General features: G+C 54.9%; 1 protein-coding gene across 2 annotated transcripts; it reads right to left on the reverse strand.

The window, feature by feature from the left end:
• TSPAN33 (tetraspanin 33) lies at window positions 1-17,018 on the reverse strand. 2 transcript variants are annotated; one of them, XM_078609469.1, is made up of 8 exons: window positions 16,627-17,018; window positions 14,144-14,201; window positions 11,553-11,680; window positions 10,582-10,656; window positions 9,802-9,897; window positions 7,300-7,428; window positions 1,723-1,884; window positions 1-201 (listed from the first exon to the last, which is right to left on the reverse strand). In XM_078609469.1, exons 1-8 carry the CDS (start codon window positions 16,711-16,713, stop codon window positions 97-99), a joined length of 840 nt encoding a protein of 279 aa, XP_078465595.1. In that variant the 5' UTR covers window positions 16,714-17,018; the 3' UTR covers window positions 1-96. The 2 variants fall into 2 exon arrangements, with proteins under 2 accessions (XP_078465595.1, XP_078465596.1); XM_078609470.1 differs by lacking the exons at window positions 14,144-14,201; window positions 16,627-17,018 and adding an exon at window positions 14,034-14,137.
• Between the last annotated feature and the right edge of the window lie 949 nt (window positions 17,019-17,967).

Consider the following 17,967-nt stretch of genomic DNA (forward strand, 5'->3'; position numbering starts at 1 on the left):
TAGAGTGGGTGAGTGTGGTGTGGGTGAGTGTGGTGGGGGTGAGTGTGCTGGGGGTGACTGCGGTGTGCGAGGAGCCGTGTGGTGGCGCTGTGGCCGCTAAGAGCGCCACTGGTCGGCGCGGTGCAGCTGGTTGTAGCGCTGCAGCTCGATCTGGTCCTTGATCTGGTTGATCAGGAGCTGCGCCAGCATGATCCCCACCAGCTGGCACGGGAGGGAGACACAGGGGGAGAGACGCACAGGGGAGGGAGACACGCACGGGTGTCGTGACCTGCGGTACGGTGGTGGACGAACGTGGTACGGAATAGCTGATAAGGTCAGTCAGAGAGCCTGGGTGCTTCTCGCGGGTGGAGTAATCTAAAATTAAAATATATATCTTTTACCAGGTAAGGCCCACTGAGCTACATCTTTTTTTCAGAAGCGACCTGGCCACAAATGATAGCTCAACGAAGTGGCTTATCACGTGGAAATTTAAATCGGCCAAATACTCGAAGCGCATGTTTCTAAATGTGGAGGGAAAAAACGGAGGACCCGGAGGAAAATCCACACGACCACGGGGAGAACATGCAAAATCCAAATATGCAAGCATCAGGGTTTGGATCGAACCCACGACCTCCTGCAAACCAGGCAAAAGAGTTAACATCTCGCCACTGTTACGCCCCAAATCAATGAGCGAAGTTCACGGGGACGGTGACGCAATCAGAGTTCTGAACGACGTAGGAGTCTGCACGACTGGGAATTGAGCCAGGCTCTGGATGACGAAGAGCTGGGGTCAGAGGAGAGACGGTGGTGATGGGAGGGAGGGAATTCCCCAGCGGAGCGGTGGCTGACCCTTGACGACGGCTCGTCGTGAAGCGGCCCAGCGGTCGCGCGCTCCCCCAGCTTGTTGCTGAGGTCCACGGTCCGAATTGGACAGGCCGCCCCAGTTATTACCGCGGCGAGTATTGACCGTAAACTGATGTAGTGACTGTGAATGTCACTGTGTGCTGCCGGGCCTGCGAGGCCACGGCGGATAGTGTGTTGTCATTATGTGCAGCCCGCTTACTGGGCGGAGTACCACCAGCCCTAGCGGGGCTTGGGTGAACGCTGGTCTGCGCGGAGGCACCACATATAGTGTGCAGTGCGGGCTCCCGGTGAGGGAGCGAGAGGGAGTGTCGACCAGCCAGGGTTACGTTGGGGCATGATACGCCGGTTGACCTGGCAACACGTGACCGGACGATATTGGAGGGGGGCCACCAGTGGACGGGGGCCGCTGGGTGGTCACGTGGTATAGAAGAGTTTTCGGGAGCCTTTGGGAAAGAGCTCGAGAGATCTAGAAGGTGGGCAGGGCGAGAGGCAGAGCCAGCCCCAGCCGGGGCCGATATAACGGGGCCCAGTGAGGGGCTCGGGGTTCTTCTGGTTCTTGGTGAAGAAGATCCACGTCGGGTGGAAGAAGCCTCGAGCCACGAGGTACAGGACCCAGCTCATGGTCCGTAACGGGATAGCGGGACCGTGTCTCGTTCTGCCATCGCGTGGTTAGACGGGCGTTCAACATCCGTATATACATTACATTATGTTGTGTGAATAAAAGTGTTGCTCCCAAGATAACGTCTGCGACTCAGTTGGACTCACGACACTACTAGTCGGGCGGGGAGGCGAGGGGGGGCTCTGGGGGGAGGGGTGGGCGGCGGGGGGAGGGGTAGTCGGGAGCGAGTGGTGGTGGGGGGTCGGGGGGGGGGGGGTCACCTGCGGCACGGCGAGGCCCAGGGCGACGCCGCCCAGCAGGTAGAGGTGGCCGTGGGCCCAGGCCACCAGCTTGTCGATGCAGCCGCTCGTGTGGACCCAGCGCGCCGCCTCCAGCTGCTCCTGCTGCTGGACCCCGTAGCCGCACATGGAGTTGAGCACGGCCTGCGGCGCGCGGGCGGGTGGCAGCGTGGCACACGTCAACCTCACCGGCCTCGCCGGCCACACCAGTCTCAACATCATTAGCCACCTAACCATCATCAACATCATTAGCCACCTCACCAGCCTCAACATCACCAGCCTCAACATCATTAGCCACCTCACCAGCCTCAACATCATTAGCCACCTCACCGGCCTCAACATCACCAGCCTCAACATCATTAGCCACCTCACCAGCCTCAACATCACCAGTCTCACCAGTCTCAACATCACCAGCCTCACCGGCCTCAACATCATTAGCCATCTCACCAGCCTCAACATCACCAGCCTCACCGTCCTCAACTTCATTAGCCACCTCACCAGCCTCAACATCACCAGCCTCAACATCATTAGCCATCTCACCAGCCTCAACATCATTAGCCATCTCACCAGCCTCAACATCACCAGCCTCACCGTCCTCAACATCATTAGCCACCTCACCAGCCTCAACATCACCAGCCTCAACATCATTAGCCACCTCACCAGCCTCAACATCATTAGCCATCTCACCAGCCTCAACATCACCAGCCTCACCGTCCTCAACTTCATTAGCCACCTCACCAGCCTCAACATCACCAGCCTCACCGTCCTCAACTTCATTAGCCACCTCACCAGCCTCAACATCATTAGCCATCTCACCAGCCTCAACATCATTAGCCATCTCACCAGCCTCAACATCACCAGCCTCACCGTCCTCAACTTCATTAGCCACCTCACCAGCCTCAACATCACCAGCCTCAACATCATTAGCCATCTCACCAGCCTCAACATCATTAGCCATCTCACCAGCCTCAACATCACCAGCCTCACCGTCCTCAACATCACCAGCCTCAACATCATTAGCCACCTCACCAGCCTCAACATCACCAGCCTCACCGTCCTCAACATCACCAGCCTCAACTTCATTAGCCACCTCACCAGCCTCAACATCACCAGCCTCAACATCATTAGCCACCTCACCAGCCTCAACATCACCAGCCTCACCGTCCTCAACTTCATTAGCCACCTCACCAGCCTCAACATCACCAGCCTCACCGTCCTCAACATCATTAGCCACCTCACCAGCCTCAACATCACCAGCCTCACCGTCCTCAACATCATTAGCCACCTCACCAGCCTCAACATCACCAGCCTCACCGTCCTCAACATCATTAGCCACCTCACCAGCCTCAACATCACCAGCCTCACCGGCCTCAACATCATTAGCCACCTCACCAGCCTCAACATCACCAGCCTCACCGTCCTCAACATCATTAGCCACCTCACCGTCCTCAACATCACCAGCCTCACCGTCCTCAACTTCATTAGCCACCTCACCGTCCTCAACATCACCAGCCTCACCGTCCTCAACATCATTAGCCACCTCACCAGCCTCATCATCACCAGCCTCACCGGCCTCAACTTCATTAGCCACCTCACCAGCCTCAACATCACCAGCCTCACCGGCCTCAACTTCATTAGCCCCCTCACCAGCCTCAACATCACCAGCCTCACCGGCCTCAACTTCATTAGCCACCTCACCAGCCTCAACATCACCAGCCTCACCGGCCTCAACATCATTAGCCACCTCACCGTCCTCAACATCACCAGCCTCACCGTCCTCAACATCATTAGCCACCTCACCAGTCTCAACATCACCAGCCTCATCGTCCTCAACATCATTAGCCACCTCACCAGTCTCAACATCACCAGCCTCATCGTCCTCAACATCGTTAGCCACCTCACCAGCCTCAACATCACCAGCCTCACCGTCCTCAACATCATTAGCCACCTCACCAGTCTCAACATCACCAGCCTCACCGTCCTCAACATCATTAGCCACCTCACCAGCCTCAACATCACCAGCCTCACCGTCCTCAACATCATTAGCCACCTCACCAGCCTCAACATCACCAGCCTCACCGTCCTCAACATCATTAGCCACCTCACCAGTCTCAACATCACCAGCCTCACCGTCCTCAACATCATTAGCCACCTCACCAGCCTCAACATCACCAGCCTCACCGTCCTCAACATCATTAGCCACCTCACCAGTCTCAACATGACCAGCCTCATCGTCCTCAACATCATTAGCCACCTCACCAGTCTCAACATCACCAGCCTCACCGTCCTCAACATCATTAGCCACCTCACCAGCCTCAACATCACCAGCCTCACCGGCCTCAACATCATTAGCCACCTCACCAGCCTCAACATCACCAGCCTCACCGGCCTCAACTTCATTAGCCACCTCACCAGGCTCAACATCACCAGCCTCACCGTCCTCAACATCATTAGCCACCTCACCAGTCTCAACATCACCAGCCTCACCGGCCTCAACTTCATTAGCCCCCTCACCAGTCTCAACATCACCAGCCTCACCGTCCTCAACTTCATTAGCCACCTCACCAGCCTCAACATCACCAGCCTCACCGGCCTCAACATCATTAGCCACCTCACCAGCCTCAACATCACCAGCCTCACCGGCCTCAACATCATTAGCCCCCTCACCAGTCTCAACATCACCAGCCTCACCGTCCTCAACTTCATTAGCCACCTCACCAGCCTCAACATCACCAGCCTCACCGGCCTCAACATCATTAGCCACCTCACCAGCCTCAACATCACCAGCCTCACCGGCCTCAACATCATTAGCCACCTCACCAGCCTCAACATCACCAGCCTCACCGTCCTCAACATCATTAGCCACCTCACCAGCCTCAACATCACCAGCCTCACCGTCCTCAACATCATTAGCCACCTCACCAGCCTCAACATCACCAGCCTCACCGTCCTCAACATCACCAGCCTCACCGTCCTCAACATCATTAGCCACCTCACCAGCCTCAACATCACCAGCCTCACCGTCCTCAACATCACCAGCCTCACCGTCCTCAACATCACCAGCCTCACCGTCCTCAACATCACCAGCCTCACCGTCCTCAACATCACCAGCCTCACCGTCCTCAACATCATTAGCCACCTCACCAGCCTCAACATCACCAGCCTCACCGGCCTCAACATCATTAGCCACCTCACCGTCCTCAACATCATTAGCCACCTCACCAGCCTCAACATCACCAGCCTCACCGTCCTCAACATCATTAGCCACCTCACCAGCCTCAACATCACCAGCCTCACCGTCCTCAACATCACCAGCCTCACCAGCCTCAACATCACCAGCCTCACCGTCCTCAACATCACCAGCCTCACCGTCCTCAACATCATTAGCCACCTCACCAGCCTCAACATCACCAGCCTCACCGTCCTCAACATCATTAGCCACCTCACCAGCCTCAACATCACCAGCCTCACCGTCCTCAACATCACCAGCCTCACCGTCCTCAACTTCATTAGCCACCTCACCAGCCTCAACATCACCAGCCTCACCGTCCTCAACATCACCAGCCTCACCGTCCTCAACTTCATTAGCCACCTCACCAGCCTCAACATCACCAGCCTCACCGTCCTCAACATCACCAGCCTCACCGTCCTCAACTTCATTAGCCACCTCACCAGCCTCAACATCACCAGCCTCACCGTCCTCAACATCACCAGCCTCACCGTCCTCAACTTCATTAGCCACCTCACCAGCCTCAACATCACCAGCCTCACCGTCCTCAACATCACCAGCCTCACCGTCCCCAACTTCATTAGCCACCTCACCAGCCTCAACATCACCAGCCTCACCGTCCTCAACTTCATTAGCCACCTCACCAGCCTCAACATCACCAGCCTCACCGTCCTCAACTTCATTAGCCACCTCACCGTCCTCAACATCACCAGCCTCACCGTCCTCAACATCACCAGCCTCACCGTCCTCAACTTCATTAGCCACCTCACCGTCCTCAACATCACCAGCCTCACCGGCCTCAACATCACCAGCCTCACCGTCCTCAACATCACCAGCCTCACCGTCCTCAACTTCATTAGCCACCTCACCGTCCTCAACATCACCAGCCTCACCGTCCTCAACTTCATTAGCCACCTCACCAGCCTCAACATCACCAGCCTCACCGTCCTCAACTTCATTAGCCACCTCACCAGTCTCAACATCACCAGCCTCACCGTCCTCAACTTCATTAGCCACCTCACCAGCCTCACGAGCAACATTAGCCTCACCAGCATTTCCAGCCTCAACCTCACCAACCCCCCCCACCCACTGACTCACCCAGTGACTCACCCAGTGACTCACCCAGTGACTCACCCAGTGACTCACCCAGTGACTCACCCAGTGACCCACCCACCCACCAACTTGTCCAGAATAATCAGGAAAAGACCCAAGCAATTATTGTCTTTTGGCTGGACCACAGTCTGAAGTGAAGCGTCACGTATCCGCTCTTTAAGTCGCCGGGTGGGCGAGCTGAGACAATTGTGATTGCCACCTTAAGCGCGCGCAATAATAACGATCTAAACCTATACCCCACGCAGGATCAGCTCGCTCTCAAAGAGAGAGGACGACTCGAGGCGCGAGGAGAAACCACAGACGGAGGGAAGGCAGCAAGCTCAGCAGTGAGCCGGCCCTACCAACAATTGTCCAGGCTCTGCGGTCCTCTACATATGGAGGTGTTATCGGGCAATTAGTGTTCATTTATGTGGGAGAATACTGGAGCGCAAAGAGAAAGCCCACACTCAATCCTACACAGACGGAACATTCTTGATTTGAAGCTTTCGTGACTGCAGGACTCCATACTCTCGGCTCTTTCGGTAAAGTCAGCTGTAGTTGTCCCACCTGATGACGATTGCTCGTGTTGCGATCGAAACGTCGCGATCTATTATTTTTCTACCTACGAACCAACGAGACGGAACAAGTCGAATCCATCTTCTTGGTTCTTTCGGTAAAGTCACGTAGAAGGGAAGTAATAAAATAATAAAAATAAAACATAATAAAATAATTCTCACGACGTTTCGGCCACAACGCAAGCAGCCGTCCTCAGGTGAAGACCAGGTCTGTCGGGGAGACAGCGTCTGACAGTGAATGATTATTTAATTATGTTTTATTTTTATTATTTTATTACTTCCCTTCTACGTGACTTTACCGAAAGAACCAAGAAGATGAATCCCTGCAGTCACGAAAGCTTTAAATCGAAAGTCGAATCCACATTTTCGGTTTACCGCCTTCTCCTCTGCGAGCCAGGGTTACGGCTCCTCCCTGGGGCCCAAGAGAAGGGGAGTTTCACAGCGACACGTGTGTGTCATCCACCAGCCCTCGCTGCCGCCTCCACAGCGCGGGATCACAGGCAACCACGTGCAGCAGCGTGGCCGCCACCGCCCGCGACGGCAACCCGAGCTGTGTCACCGCCACCACGGCTAGACAATTGCCCCCCACTCCCCCCGTGCGCCTCTCCTATTGCTACCACGGTCGACCGCGGCGTAGCGGCCGTGGGAGTGGGCGGCAGGCACCTCGTCGCGCTGGGCGAGGCAGCAGGAGAAGGGCACCCCGCAGCGCTCGGGGCTCGGGTTCTCCAGCGAGCAGTTGAAGTACATGTTCCGGCTCCAGTCCTTGTACGTCGCACCGCCGCAACACTCGAACTGCAACGGCAGGCACAGCCGCCCGGCGGCGGAGTGACCACCACGGCTTGCCGTTATTGTGAGTATTGGTGGGTTGTCAGAATACTGCGCCCGGTTACCCGGGAAAGCCTCCCTGAATCTCGAGGCTCTAATCGAGGGGGGGTCCAGTTATGTTTGTCGCAGTAGGGGGTGATGTTGCTACTTTCTGCTGCTGTGTGTGATCCCAAATGAGTGTTTGGTAGGTGATTCGAGTGGGTGAGTGGGTGGGTGAGTGAGTGAGCAAGTGGGTGGGTGGGCGAGTGAATAGTGGTGTGAGTGAGTGATTGGGTGAGTGGGCGAGTGTGTGGGTGATTTGGTGAGTGAATGAGTGAGTGGGTGAGTGAGTGAGTAAGTAAATGAGTGAGTGGGTGAGTGCTTTGGTGAGTGAATGAGTAAGTGTGAGTGAGTGAGTGAGTGAGTGAGTGAATGAGTAAGTGGGTGAGTGAGTGAGTAAGTAAATGAGTGAGTGGGTGAGTGCTTTGGTGAGTGAATGAGTGGGTGAGTGCTTTGGTGAGTGAATGAGTGAGTGGATGGGTGGGTGAGTGAGTGAATGAGTGAGTGGGTGAGTGCTTTGGTGAGTGAATGAGTAAGTGGGTGGGTGAGTGAGTGAATGAGTGAGTGGGTGAGTGCTTTGGTGAGTGAATGAGTGAGTGGGTGAGTGAGTGAGTGAGTGGGTGAGTGAGTGAATGAGTGGGTGAGTGAATGAGTGGGTGAGTGCTTTGGTGAGTGAATGAGTAAGTGGGTGAGTGAGTGAGTGAGTAAATGAGTGGGTGAGTGCTTTGGTGAGTGAGTGGGTGGGTGAGTGAGTGAATAGTGGTGTGAGTGAGTGATTGGGTGAGTGGGCGAGTGTGTGGGTGATTTGGTGAGTGAATGAGTGGGTGAGTGCTTTGCTGAGTGAATGAGCATGTGGGTGGGTGAGTGAGTGAATGAGTGAGTGGGTGAGTGCTTTGGTGAGTGAATGAGTGGGTGAGTGCTTTGGTGAGTGAATGAGTGGGTGGGTGGGTGAGTGAATGAGTGAGTGGGTGGGTGAGTGCTTTGGTGAGTGAATGAGTGATTGGGTGGGTGAGTGAGTGAATGAGTGAGTGGGTGGGTGAATGAGTGAGTGGGTGGGTGAGTGAGTGAATGAGTGAGTGGGTGGGTGAATGAGTGAGTGGGTGGGTGGGTGAGTGAGTGAATGAGTGAGTAGGTGGGTGAGTGAATGAGTGAGTGGGTGGGTGAGTGAATGAGTGAGTGGGTGAGTGAGTGAGTGCTTTGGTGAGTGAATGAGTGAGTGGGTGGGTGAGTGAGTGAATGAGTGAGTGGGTGGGTGAGTGAATGAGTGGGTGGGTGAGTGAATGAGTGAGTGAGTGGGTGAGTGGGTGAGTGCTTTGGTGAGTGAATGAGTGAGTGGGTGGGTGAGTGAATGAGTGGGTGGGTGAGTGAATGAGTGAGTGAGTGGGTGAGTGGGTGAGTGCTTTGGTGAGTGAATGAGTGAGTGGGTGGGTGAGTAAATGAGTGAGTGGGTGAGTGAGTGAGTGCTTTGGTGAGTGAATGAGTGAGTGAGTGGGTGAGTGGGTGAGTGCTTTGGTGAGTGAATGAGTGAGTGGGTGAGTGAGTGAGTGAGTGAATGAGTGAGTGGGTGAGTGAGTGCATGAGTGGGTGAGTGCTTTGGTGAGTGAATGAGTGAGTGGGTGGGTGAGTGAATGAGTGAGTGGGTGGGTGAGTGGGTGAGTGAGTGAGTGCTTTGGTGAGTGAATGAGTGAGTGAGTGGGTGAGTGGGTGAGTGCTTTGGTGAGTAAATGAGTGAGTGGGTGAGTGAGTGAGTGAGTGAGTGAATGAGTGAGTGGGTGAGTGAGTGCATGAGTGAGTGCATGAGTGGGTGAGTGCTTTGGTGAGTGAATGAGTGAGTGGGTGGGTGAGTGAATGAGTGAGTGGGTGGGTGAGTGAATGAGTGAGTGGGTGAGTGAGTGAGTGAGTGAATGAGTGAGTGGGTGGGTGAGTGAATGAGTGGGTGGGTGAGTGAATGAGTGAGTGGGTGAGTGGGTGAGTGCTTTGGTGAGTGAATGAGTGAGTGGGTGAGTGAGTGAGTGAGTGAGTGAATGAGTGAGTGGGTGAGTGAGTGAATGAGTGGGTGAGTGCTTTGGTGAGTGAATGAGTGAGTGGGTGGGTGAGTGAATGAGTGAGTGAGTGGGTGGGTGAGTGAATGAGTGAGTGGGTGAGTGAGTGAGTGCTTTGGTGAGTGAATGAGTGAGTGGGTGAGTGAGTGAATGAGTGAGTGGGTGAGTGAGTGAATGAGTGGGTGAGTGCTTTGGTGAGTGAATGAGTGAGTGGGTGAGTGAGTGAATGAGTGAGTGGGTGGGTGAGTGAATGTGCAACCTCCTGCTGGCCGTAGTCGATGGCGTTCTGCAGGTCGATGTCTTCACGGTAATAGACGATGCCTTTGTTGATCAGTTTACTAATCCGGACACGTGCCTACAAAGACAAAGATCACCTGTATAGCCTTAACTGACTGTAGGGGCAAGTGCTGTTAACGAGCACCTATAAAGGCCGGCACGGCACACGGGGGGGTGGGTGTCCAGCACCACGCCCGACCGTGTTGGTCTCCCGAGTAGCATCGTTTTACACACTGTACCAGGTACTCATTTGATGCTGAGTTAACCTAGGGCAGGCCCAAGATGAGGTCAGACATTCGTCACTATTATTGGTTATGAGCAGAAATCGCTGGGTTCGTAGCGCAGTGCGCTAATCACTGCACTACGGCTCATACGTGCACACACACGCATATGCCCACCCATACACCCGCATACACACATATCTCTATTAATCAGAAATCATAGCAAAAATCGATAGAAATCAAAGCAAAAACACCGCTTGACAGTTTGCTGGTGAGTGTCGCGTCGTCACAGGAAACCGTGAAGCGCCACGTACCCAATCACCGCTTAATCTGACAGTGAAGATTGTCCTTCAGCCCACCGGGTGAGCGAGCTGAGACAATACGGGCCGTGAGGATGGCTCTCTAGCTCACCGGGTGAGCGAGCCGAGGCAATACGAGCCAGCGCGTCGTAACGACGCGTGTGTGCGTGTCTGGCCGTGTTGGGTGGTGGAGGGCCCGATGGAGATGACCGTCGCGACGCTGTCCCTCGACGGCGCCGTCACCTTGTCGGAGAAGACGAAGCCCAGGACCCCGGCCGCGAGCTGGAGCAGGAACACCACCGCGAGGCACACGGAGAACTGTGGGGGGCAGGGGCGGTGTGGGGGGCAGGGGGGGGGAGGGGGGTCAGAGAAGGAAATGGCGTGGCGCTGGCCACACACCCTTCCCTCACATGCCGGCCTTCGTATGTGCTCGCTAACAACTCTTGCCCCAACAGCTTGCTGGAGGCTACATGTGAGATTTTGCGTGTGCGAGTAAGTTTTAAGATTCATGTTGTGTGTGAGAGTGTTGTGTGTGTGATGTGCGTCGGTGACATTGTCAGTTGTAATGCATAATCTGAGCTCCATTACACAGACACACATGCACGTGTAGCACACAAGCACGCACGCGTGTGCGTCTGTGTTGCAACACAAGCACACACACGTGTAGGTCTGCGTCAAAGCGGTTTTATATTCGAATGAGCATCGAGGTGGCGCTCATCTCCGGTTTACAGCCCTGACAATGCGACTTTCCACGTTCCTATGACGGGGGGCGAATTCATCCTCAGGACCACTCGGGTCGATACGAACCATGCGTGTTAGATGGGGCCACCCTCATTCACGTCCGGCGTGTCGCTTCACACGCGATCAGCGACTCTCATAGCGTCTCTCCACACACATGAACGGGCACCCCCAGCGGCAGTTGTCTCTGTGCAGCCTGCGAGCAGGCATTGGTGTGCGACGACCACTGCTGCGTGATCTGATCCCTATCGGGCAGCTTGCTGTGTCATGTCACCAATTTGGACCGTGGCACCCATGGCAGGCGATGACCCAGTAGTTTCAAACGACATCACGGGATCTTTAACGTCCGCCGTGAGAGAAGACGACGGTGGACGTGGTAGTGGTAATTTTTTTTGGGCTTTTACAGTTAATACCCCAACGGGATTTGAACCGCGAACCCCTTGCAACGAGCAACGGGCTGCAGCGCTGCGTCCTACCATCTGCAGCAGCACGATGTTCTCGCGCAGCGCGCCAATGCAGCCGCAGAACGTGATGAGGAACATGAGGCCTCCGCCCACAATCAGCAGCACGGCCGGGTCGGCGATGAGCGTCGCCACCGCAGCGTCTGCACAACGCACACAACGCACGCACACAACGCACGGTGACTTGAGTGTTCAGCCACGAAGGCCTCGCTGAGTCTCGCTCATGTCGCGGGGGGGGGGGGGGGGGCGATGTTGCGGCTTCTGCTGTTGCTGCAGGTGACCCAGATTTAGTGATCTGCAGGTGATTTCTCAACATTAGGGATGCTTCTTTGGCCAATTCCAGCTACACCAAGCTGTTTTGTTTTAGCCGTGGGAGGAATCTGCAGAACCCGGAGGAAACCCAAGCAAAAACAGGGGGAGAACACACAAGCTCCACTCGCACACTCTCACACACTCTCACACACTCACACACACTCACACACTCTCACACACTCTCACACTCTCACAAACTCTGCAGAACTCCACACAGAGAGGCACCAGAGTCGAGAATTGAACCCAGGCACTCCTTGAACCGCCAGCATCAGCACTGTGCCACCGCCACCCACGCGTTACCCCCCCCCCCCCCCGCACGCAAGGGTTTCCTCCAAATTCCCCGGTTTATTCCCGTTGATGAAACAAAACCACAGTATCATTGGTATTGGCCAAAAAAACATTCCCAATGCCGAGAAATTACCTGCGAATCAACCCAGCGCCATCCACGGAGAACAAAGACACGGGAAGCAAAGCTTCCTTCCCTTCCTGCGCACATGGGTGTGGAGGCACGCCGCCTCTCGGTCCGCGCCCTCCCCAGCCCTGGCGTGCGTCTCCTCTGCCTTCCTCACATCCTGCGATAGGCCCCCGTATCTGGTGTCACGACGTCGCTCGTCGTGCTACGATCGGTCAAGAGGCAATTGGCCGGAGCTGACGCCAGAGGTCGCAACCGGGTACCCGATACCCGTACCCTACCCGATACCTGGCTACCCGTACCCGGCCGGGTACGGGTACCCGTTTACGACCCTGGTGCAGCCGGGTACGGGTACGGGTAGGCCGTGAGTCACTGGTGAGTAAGTGTTTGTCACTCATTTCCCAACGTCTCGTCTCTTCTCACAATTCAAGTTCCTAAAATCAACCCACCCGCGCCTGCAACATGGCTTCATCCCAGAGGTCGCAATCAGGTACCCGATACCCGTACCCTACCCGTACCCAGCTGGGTATGGGTAGGGTACAGGTACGGCCGGGTACGGGTACCCGTTTGCGACCCTGGTGCGGCCGGGTACGGGTAAGGAATCAAAACCCGTTTGCGACCTCTGGCTGACGCACGCTGCACTGAGTTCAGCGTTGCTTTTGTGCAACGTTTTCAACGTCTCATGCGATGTGACGCAGTGATTTTTTGTGCTCGTTTCTATTTGCTGCTCCACTTGCTGTGCTCTATTTGTTTTTTTTTTGTCATTTTGGTGACCAAGTCCCTCTTGGTTTCTCGAATTTTTACCCAGTTAAATTAAAAAAATTTCGATTTAAAGCTTTCGTGACTGCAGGGATTCATATTCACGCAGAAGGGAAATAATAAAATAATAAAAATAAAACATAATAAAATTCTCACGACGTTTCGGCCACAACACAAGCAGCCGTCCTCAGGTGAAGAACAGAGCTGTCGGAAAGACAGCGTCCCAATGACCACCGCTAAGCTTGGCAGCGTATTTTTAAGCTGCAGCGTGGACAAAATTCCCTGCCACGTGTCGTGACGGGCACTGCGAGATCCTACCACGTCTGTCTAGTGCTCGCCAAGCTGCATTGGCTTCCGATTACCGAACGAATACGTTACAGGGTTGCACTCATTACACACACAAAGTGCTTGCCACCAATTAACCAGAATACCTCGCTGATCTCGTCCAGGAGCATACACCATCACACTAACTCCAGTCATCCTCGCAGTGGCTTTTGGCGAGCTATTGAACAAAGATGGTCACCATATTGTGTGCTTTCACATGCGCTTTTGCAGCCGTCTGGAAAGCTCTTAGCCACTGGCGCTTTGCACTTTTAAATCTAGATTTAAAACACATTTCTTTAGCACTGCTTTTTGTGTTTACTTTGTTGTCCTTCCCCATACCCCCGATTAGTAAGTTTGGCTACGTACCTGTGTGAAAGAATATCAACATAGGTAAGTATAGTTTCACGGGTTCACGTTTAGAATCCAGCAGGCCACCCCGGTTAACACCGCAGGTTAAAGTTTCCCGCGACGTCGTTCGAAAAGAGTGGGCCACGTGTACCGGCGTCACAGTCCACGTTAAAATAAAACGCAATCCACTGAAAATTAATCTATGGGGGTGATTGCGCACACAGGAGCAACATCGTCCCCCGCCCTGCTGTGAAACTCGTGCAACCTGTCTCCGTGAAAACACAACGGCGCCTTCCTCCGTGGTGATCGCCCCGTGCCACCGGGACCGTCAGCGCCCATACCACACATGCACTCAATGGCTGCCGCTGTTCTTGCTGGCGGTTGTCCTTGCCGACTGTGGCCCGCACTGCACGCTGGCGCCGTAGCACCTGAGCCAGGCTTCGGGCATCACCTGCAATCTTCTCCACCTTGGCATAGACCCCGACCGCCAGCACCACCACTGATATCACCTACAAAGACAAAGGCAAAGATCACCAACTAGAAACCTATTTTTTTTTTATCATCTAATCTCTTTGCAAAATCAGTTTTAAACCGCACTTGGAATTCGCCTCTCCTCAGCGTGCCAGCCAAGGTGATGTTGAATAATCCTTGGAGAGGTGCAGTCCCCCTCCTTGAAACCGGGGACCGCCAGGGCATCCTTTCAATACTACGGCCAACCCGTTGTGGGAGCAAAATCGTAGAACCTGGAGGAAACTCATGCAGGACAGGGGGAGAAGATGCATACACCGATCCAGAAAGGCGCTTGACTTGGCAACATAATCCAGGCTTCTCCGTCCTTGCTGTGAGGCATCTACTGGGGCTATGCACTTTTACATCTAAATTGAAAACTCACCTCTTAATAACTGATTTGTGTTTAGTTTGTTGTCCTTCCCCCGCACCTCCGATATATAATTAGCGGGGGAGGGGGGGGGGGTTTGGGTACGTGCGGTGCGCACGAAGTACAACGTACACATATCCTGTACATAGGTTGTGTGGACCGGACGGCTGCAATGATCTCACACAGGGCATCATCATCATCATCCTGCACACCAACGCCGCCCTGCCGGCCCTCTACCTGGCCTCTAAGCTCTGGATCGCCCCACCACACACACACCACCACGCACACACCACACACCACCACACACACCACCACGCACACACCACACACCACCACACACACACCACCACACACACACCACCACACACACCACACACACACACCACCACGCACACACCACACACCACACACACACACCACCACGCACACCACCACACACACACCACACACTCACACCACACACACAACCCACACACATCACACACACACACACCACCACGCACACACCACACACCACCACACACACACCACCACACACACACCACACAAACTACCCACACCACGCACACACCACACACACACCACCACACACACCACACACACACCACCACACACACCACACACACACCACCACACACACCACCACACACACCACCACACACGCCACACACACGCCACCACACACACCACCACACACGCCACCACACACACCACACACACACCACCACACACACCACACACACACCACCACACACACCACCACACACACCACACACACACCACACACACCACACACACACCACACACACACCACCACACACACCACACACACACCACCACACACACCACCACACACACCACACACACACACACCACACACACACCACACACACACCACCACACACACCACACACACACCACCACACACACCACCACACACACACCACCACACACACCACCACACACACCCACCACACACACCACCACGCACACACACCCACCACCACACACACCCACCACACACACCACCACGCACACACCACACACACCACACACACACCACGCACACACCACCACACACACACCACCACACACACACCACCACACACACCACCAAACACACACCACACACACCACACCCACACCACACATCACACACATACCACACACACCATACACACACCACGCACACACCACCACACACACACCACACACACACACCACGCACACACCACGCACACACCACACACACCACCACACACACCACCACACCATGCACACACACCACCACACACCACACAACACACACAAACCACGCACACACACTCACCACACGTCTCAACAGATACGGCAACATCATCAGCCAGCCGCTCGCATGGGGCAGCTCATTCACACACACACACGTGTATATATACATACACAAGCACAGAAGTACACAATAACAACAACAACAACAACCACCGTTTGCCAGGTGCTCCACCACACACATCACCAGCAGCAGCAGCAGCAACAACGGATTTTGGAGAAAGAGGAACCTCGGGTCAGAGAGACCTGGGGACAGGAGCACAGGGGGACAGGGGGACAGAGAACAGGGGGACATGAGACAGGGAGACAGAGAACAGGGGGACAGGAGACAGGGGACAGAGGAGACAGAGGGGGCAGGGGGGCCAGTGGAACGTGGGACAGGGAGCAGGGGGACAGGAGACAGTGGACAGAGAGCAGGTGACAAGAACAGGGGGACAGAGAGACAGGGGGACAGAGCGACAGGGGGACAGCGGGGAGACATGGGACAGGGAGACGCAGAGGGGACAGGGAGACACAGAGGGGAGACATGAGACAGGGAGAGACACAGGGAGACACAGGGGGAGACATGACACAGGGAGAGACACAGAGGGGACATGGGGGAGACGGACATCGCCAGGTGCGGGGGGGTAACGCCCTGGCAGACCGCTCGGCCTCGGGCCCCGCGTAGCCCTCTCACGCTCCGACTCGCGACCTTCACCCCCCCAACTCTCTCTCTCTCTCTGCCTCCTTCTCTAGCCCTGACGCTCACTCACCCAGAAGACGAAGTTGAAGAAGAAGAGGAGGTATTTGATCAAGGGGCTCACGAAGCTGAAGTCCTGCTCCCCTGCGGCGCCCGCCATGCCCGAGTCGGGTCCGGCCACACCACGACCACGATGACGATGATGCACCCCTCTCCTCTCTCTCTCTCTCCTCTTCCTCCTGTCGTCTCCTCTCTCCTCTCCTCTGCTTCCCGATCTCTCAAATCACCTCCCGGCGGCTCTGTCTGCCTCTCGCTCGCTCGCTCGCTCCTCCCGTATCGTGCAGTTCGATGTCGTCGCGACCGGGAGCAGAGGGAGAGGAGGAGGGAGCGCCCCCTAGGCACGGGTCATCGACACATCACATCACCACCATCATCATCATCAACACCATCATCATACTCACCAACATCATCATCAGCACCAACATCATCATTATCAGCACCAACATCATCAACACCATCATCATCAACACCAACATCATCAGCATCAACACCATCAACACCATCAACACCAACATCATCATCATACTCGCCAACATCACCATCATCATAATCACCAACATCACCATCATCATCAACACCAACATCACATCCCCACCATCATCATCATCATACTCACCAACATCATCATAATCACCAACATCACCATCCCCACCACCATCATCATCAACACCAACATCACATCCTCACCATCATCATCAACACCAACATCACATCCCCACCATCATCATCATCAACACCAACATCACATCATCACCATCAACACCAACATCACATCACCCTGAGCATCATCACATCATCACCAAAATCACATCCTCACCACATCACCCTCACTATCACCACATCACGCTCACTATCACCGCACCCTTACCATCACCACCATTACCAACATCAGCAACATCACATCCTCACCACCTCATCATCACCAACATCACCCTCACTCATCACCGCACCCTCACCGTCACATCATCATCACCACATCCTCCTCACTATCACTGCACCCTTACCATCATATTCATCACCACATCCCCACCATTACCACATCACCCTCACTATTCACCACATCCCCACCATCATCATAATCACCAAACATCACATCATCACCGTAACATCATCCTCACCACCATCACTACTACACATCCTCGCCATCACCAACATCACCAACATCACCGCCAACACCACCACATAAACACATTCCTGCGGAGGGAGCTGGTAGGAACGTTGGGTTGCTCGGTCAATGGCCAGGGTCAACGGCGGCGTGGTGTATTCCGCAAATATGCCCGACTGTGAGGGCGGGCACAAGCCGGCGTGAGTAGGTTAAACGTTGAGTTTTATAAGGGCACCACGGGGTGACCAG

Source organism: Lampetra planeri, chromosome 32, assembly GCF_965212315.1.
Source record: "Lampetra planeri chromosome 32, kcLamPlan1.2.h2, whole genome shotgun sequence".
NCBI lineage: Eukaryota > Metazoa > Chordata > Hyperoartia > Petromyzontiformes > Petromyzontidae > Lampetra > Lampetra planeri.

Coding starts and splice junctions, on each gene's coding strand:
- TSPAN33 (XM_078609469.1), bottom strand. CDS start 16,713: ATGGCGGGCGCCGCAGGGGAGCAGGACTTCAGCTTCGTGAGCCCCTTG. Junction 14,202..16,626: donor TCTTCAACTTCGTCTTCTGG/GTGAGTGAGCGT, acceptor TTGTCTTTGTAG/GTGATATCAGTGGTGGTGCT. Junction 202..1,722: donor TGGGCCTCGCCGTGCCGCAG/GTGACCCCCCCC, acceptor CTCCCGTGCCAG/CTGGTGGGGATCATGCTGGC.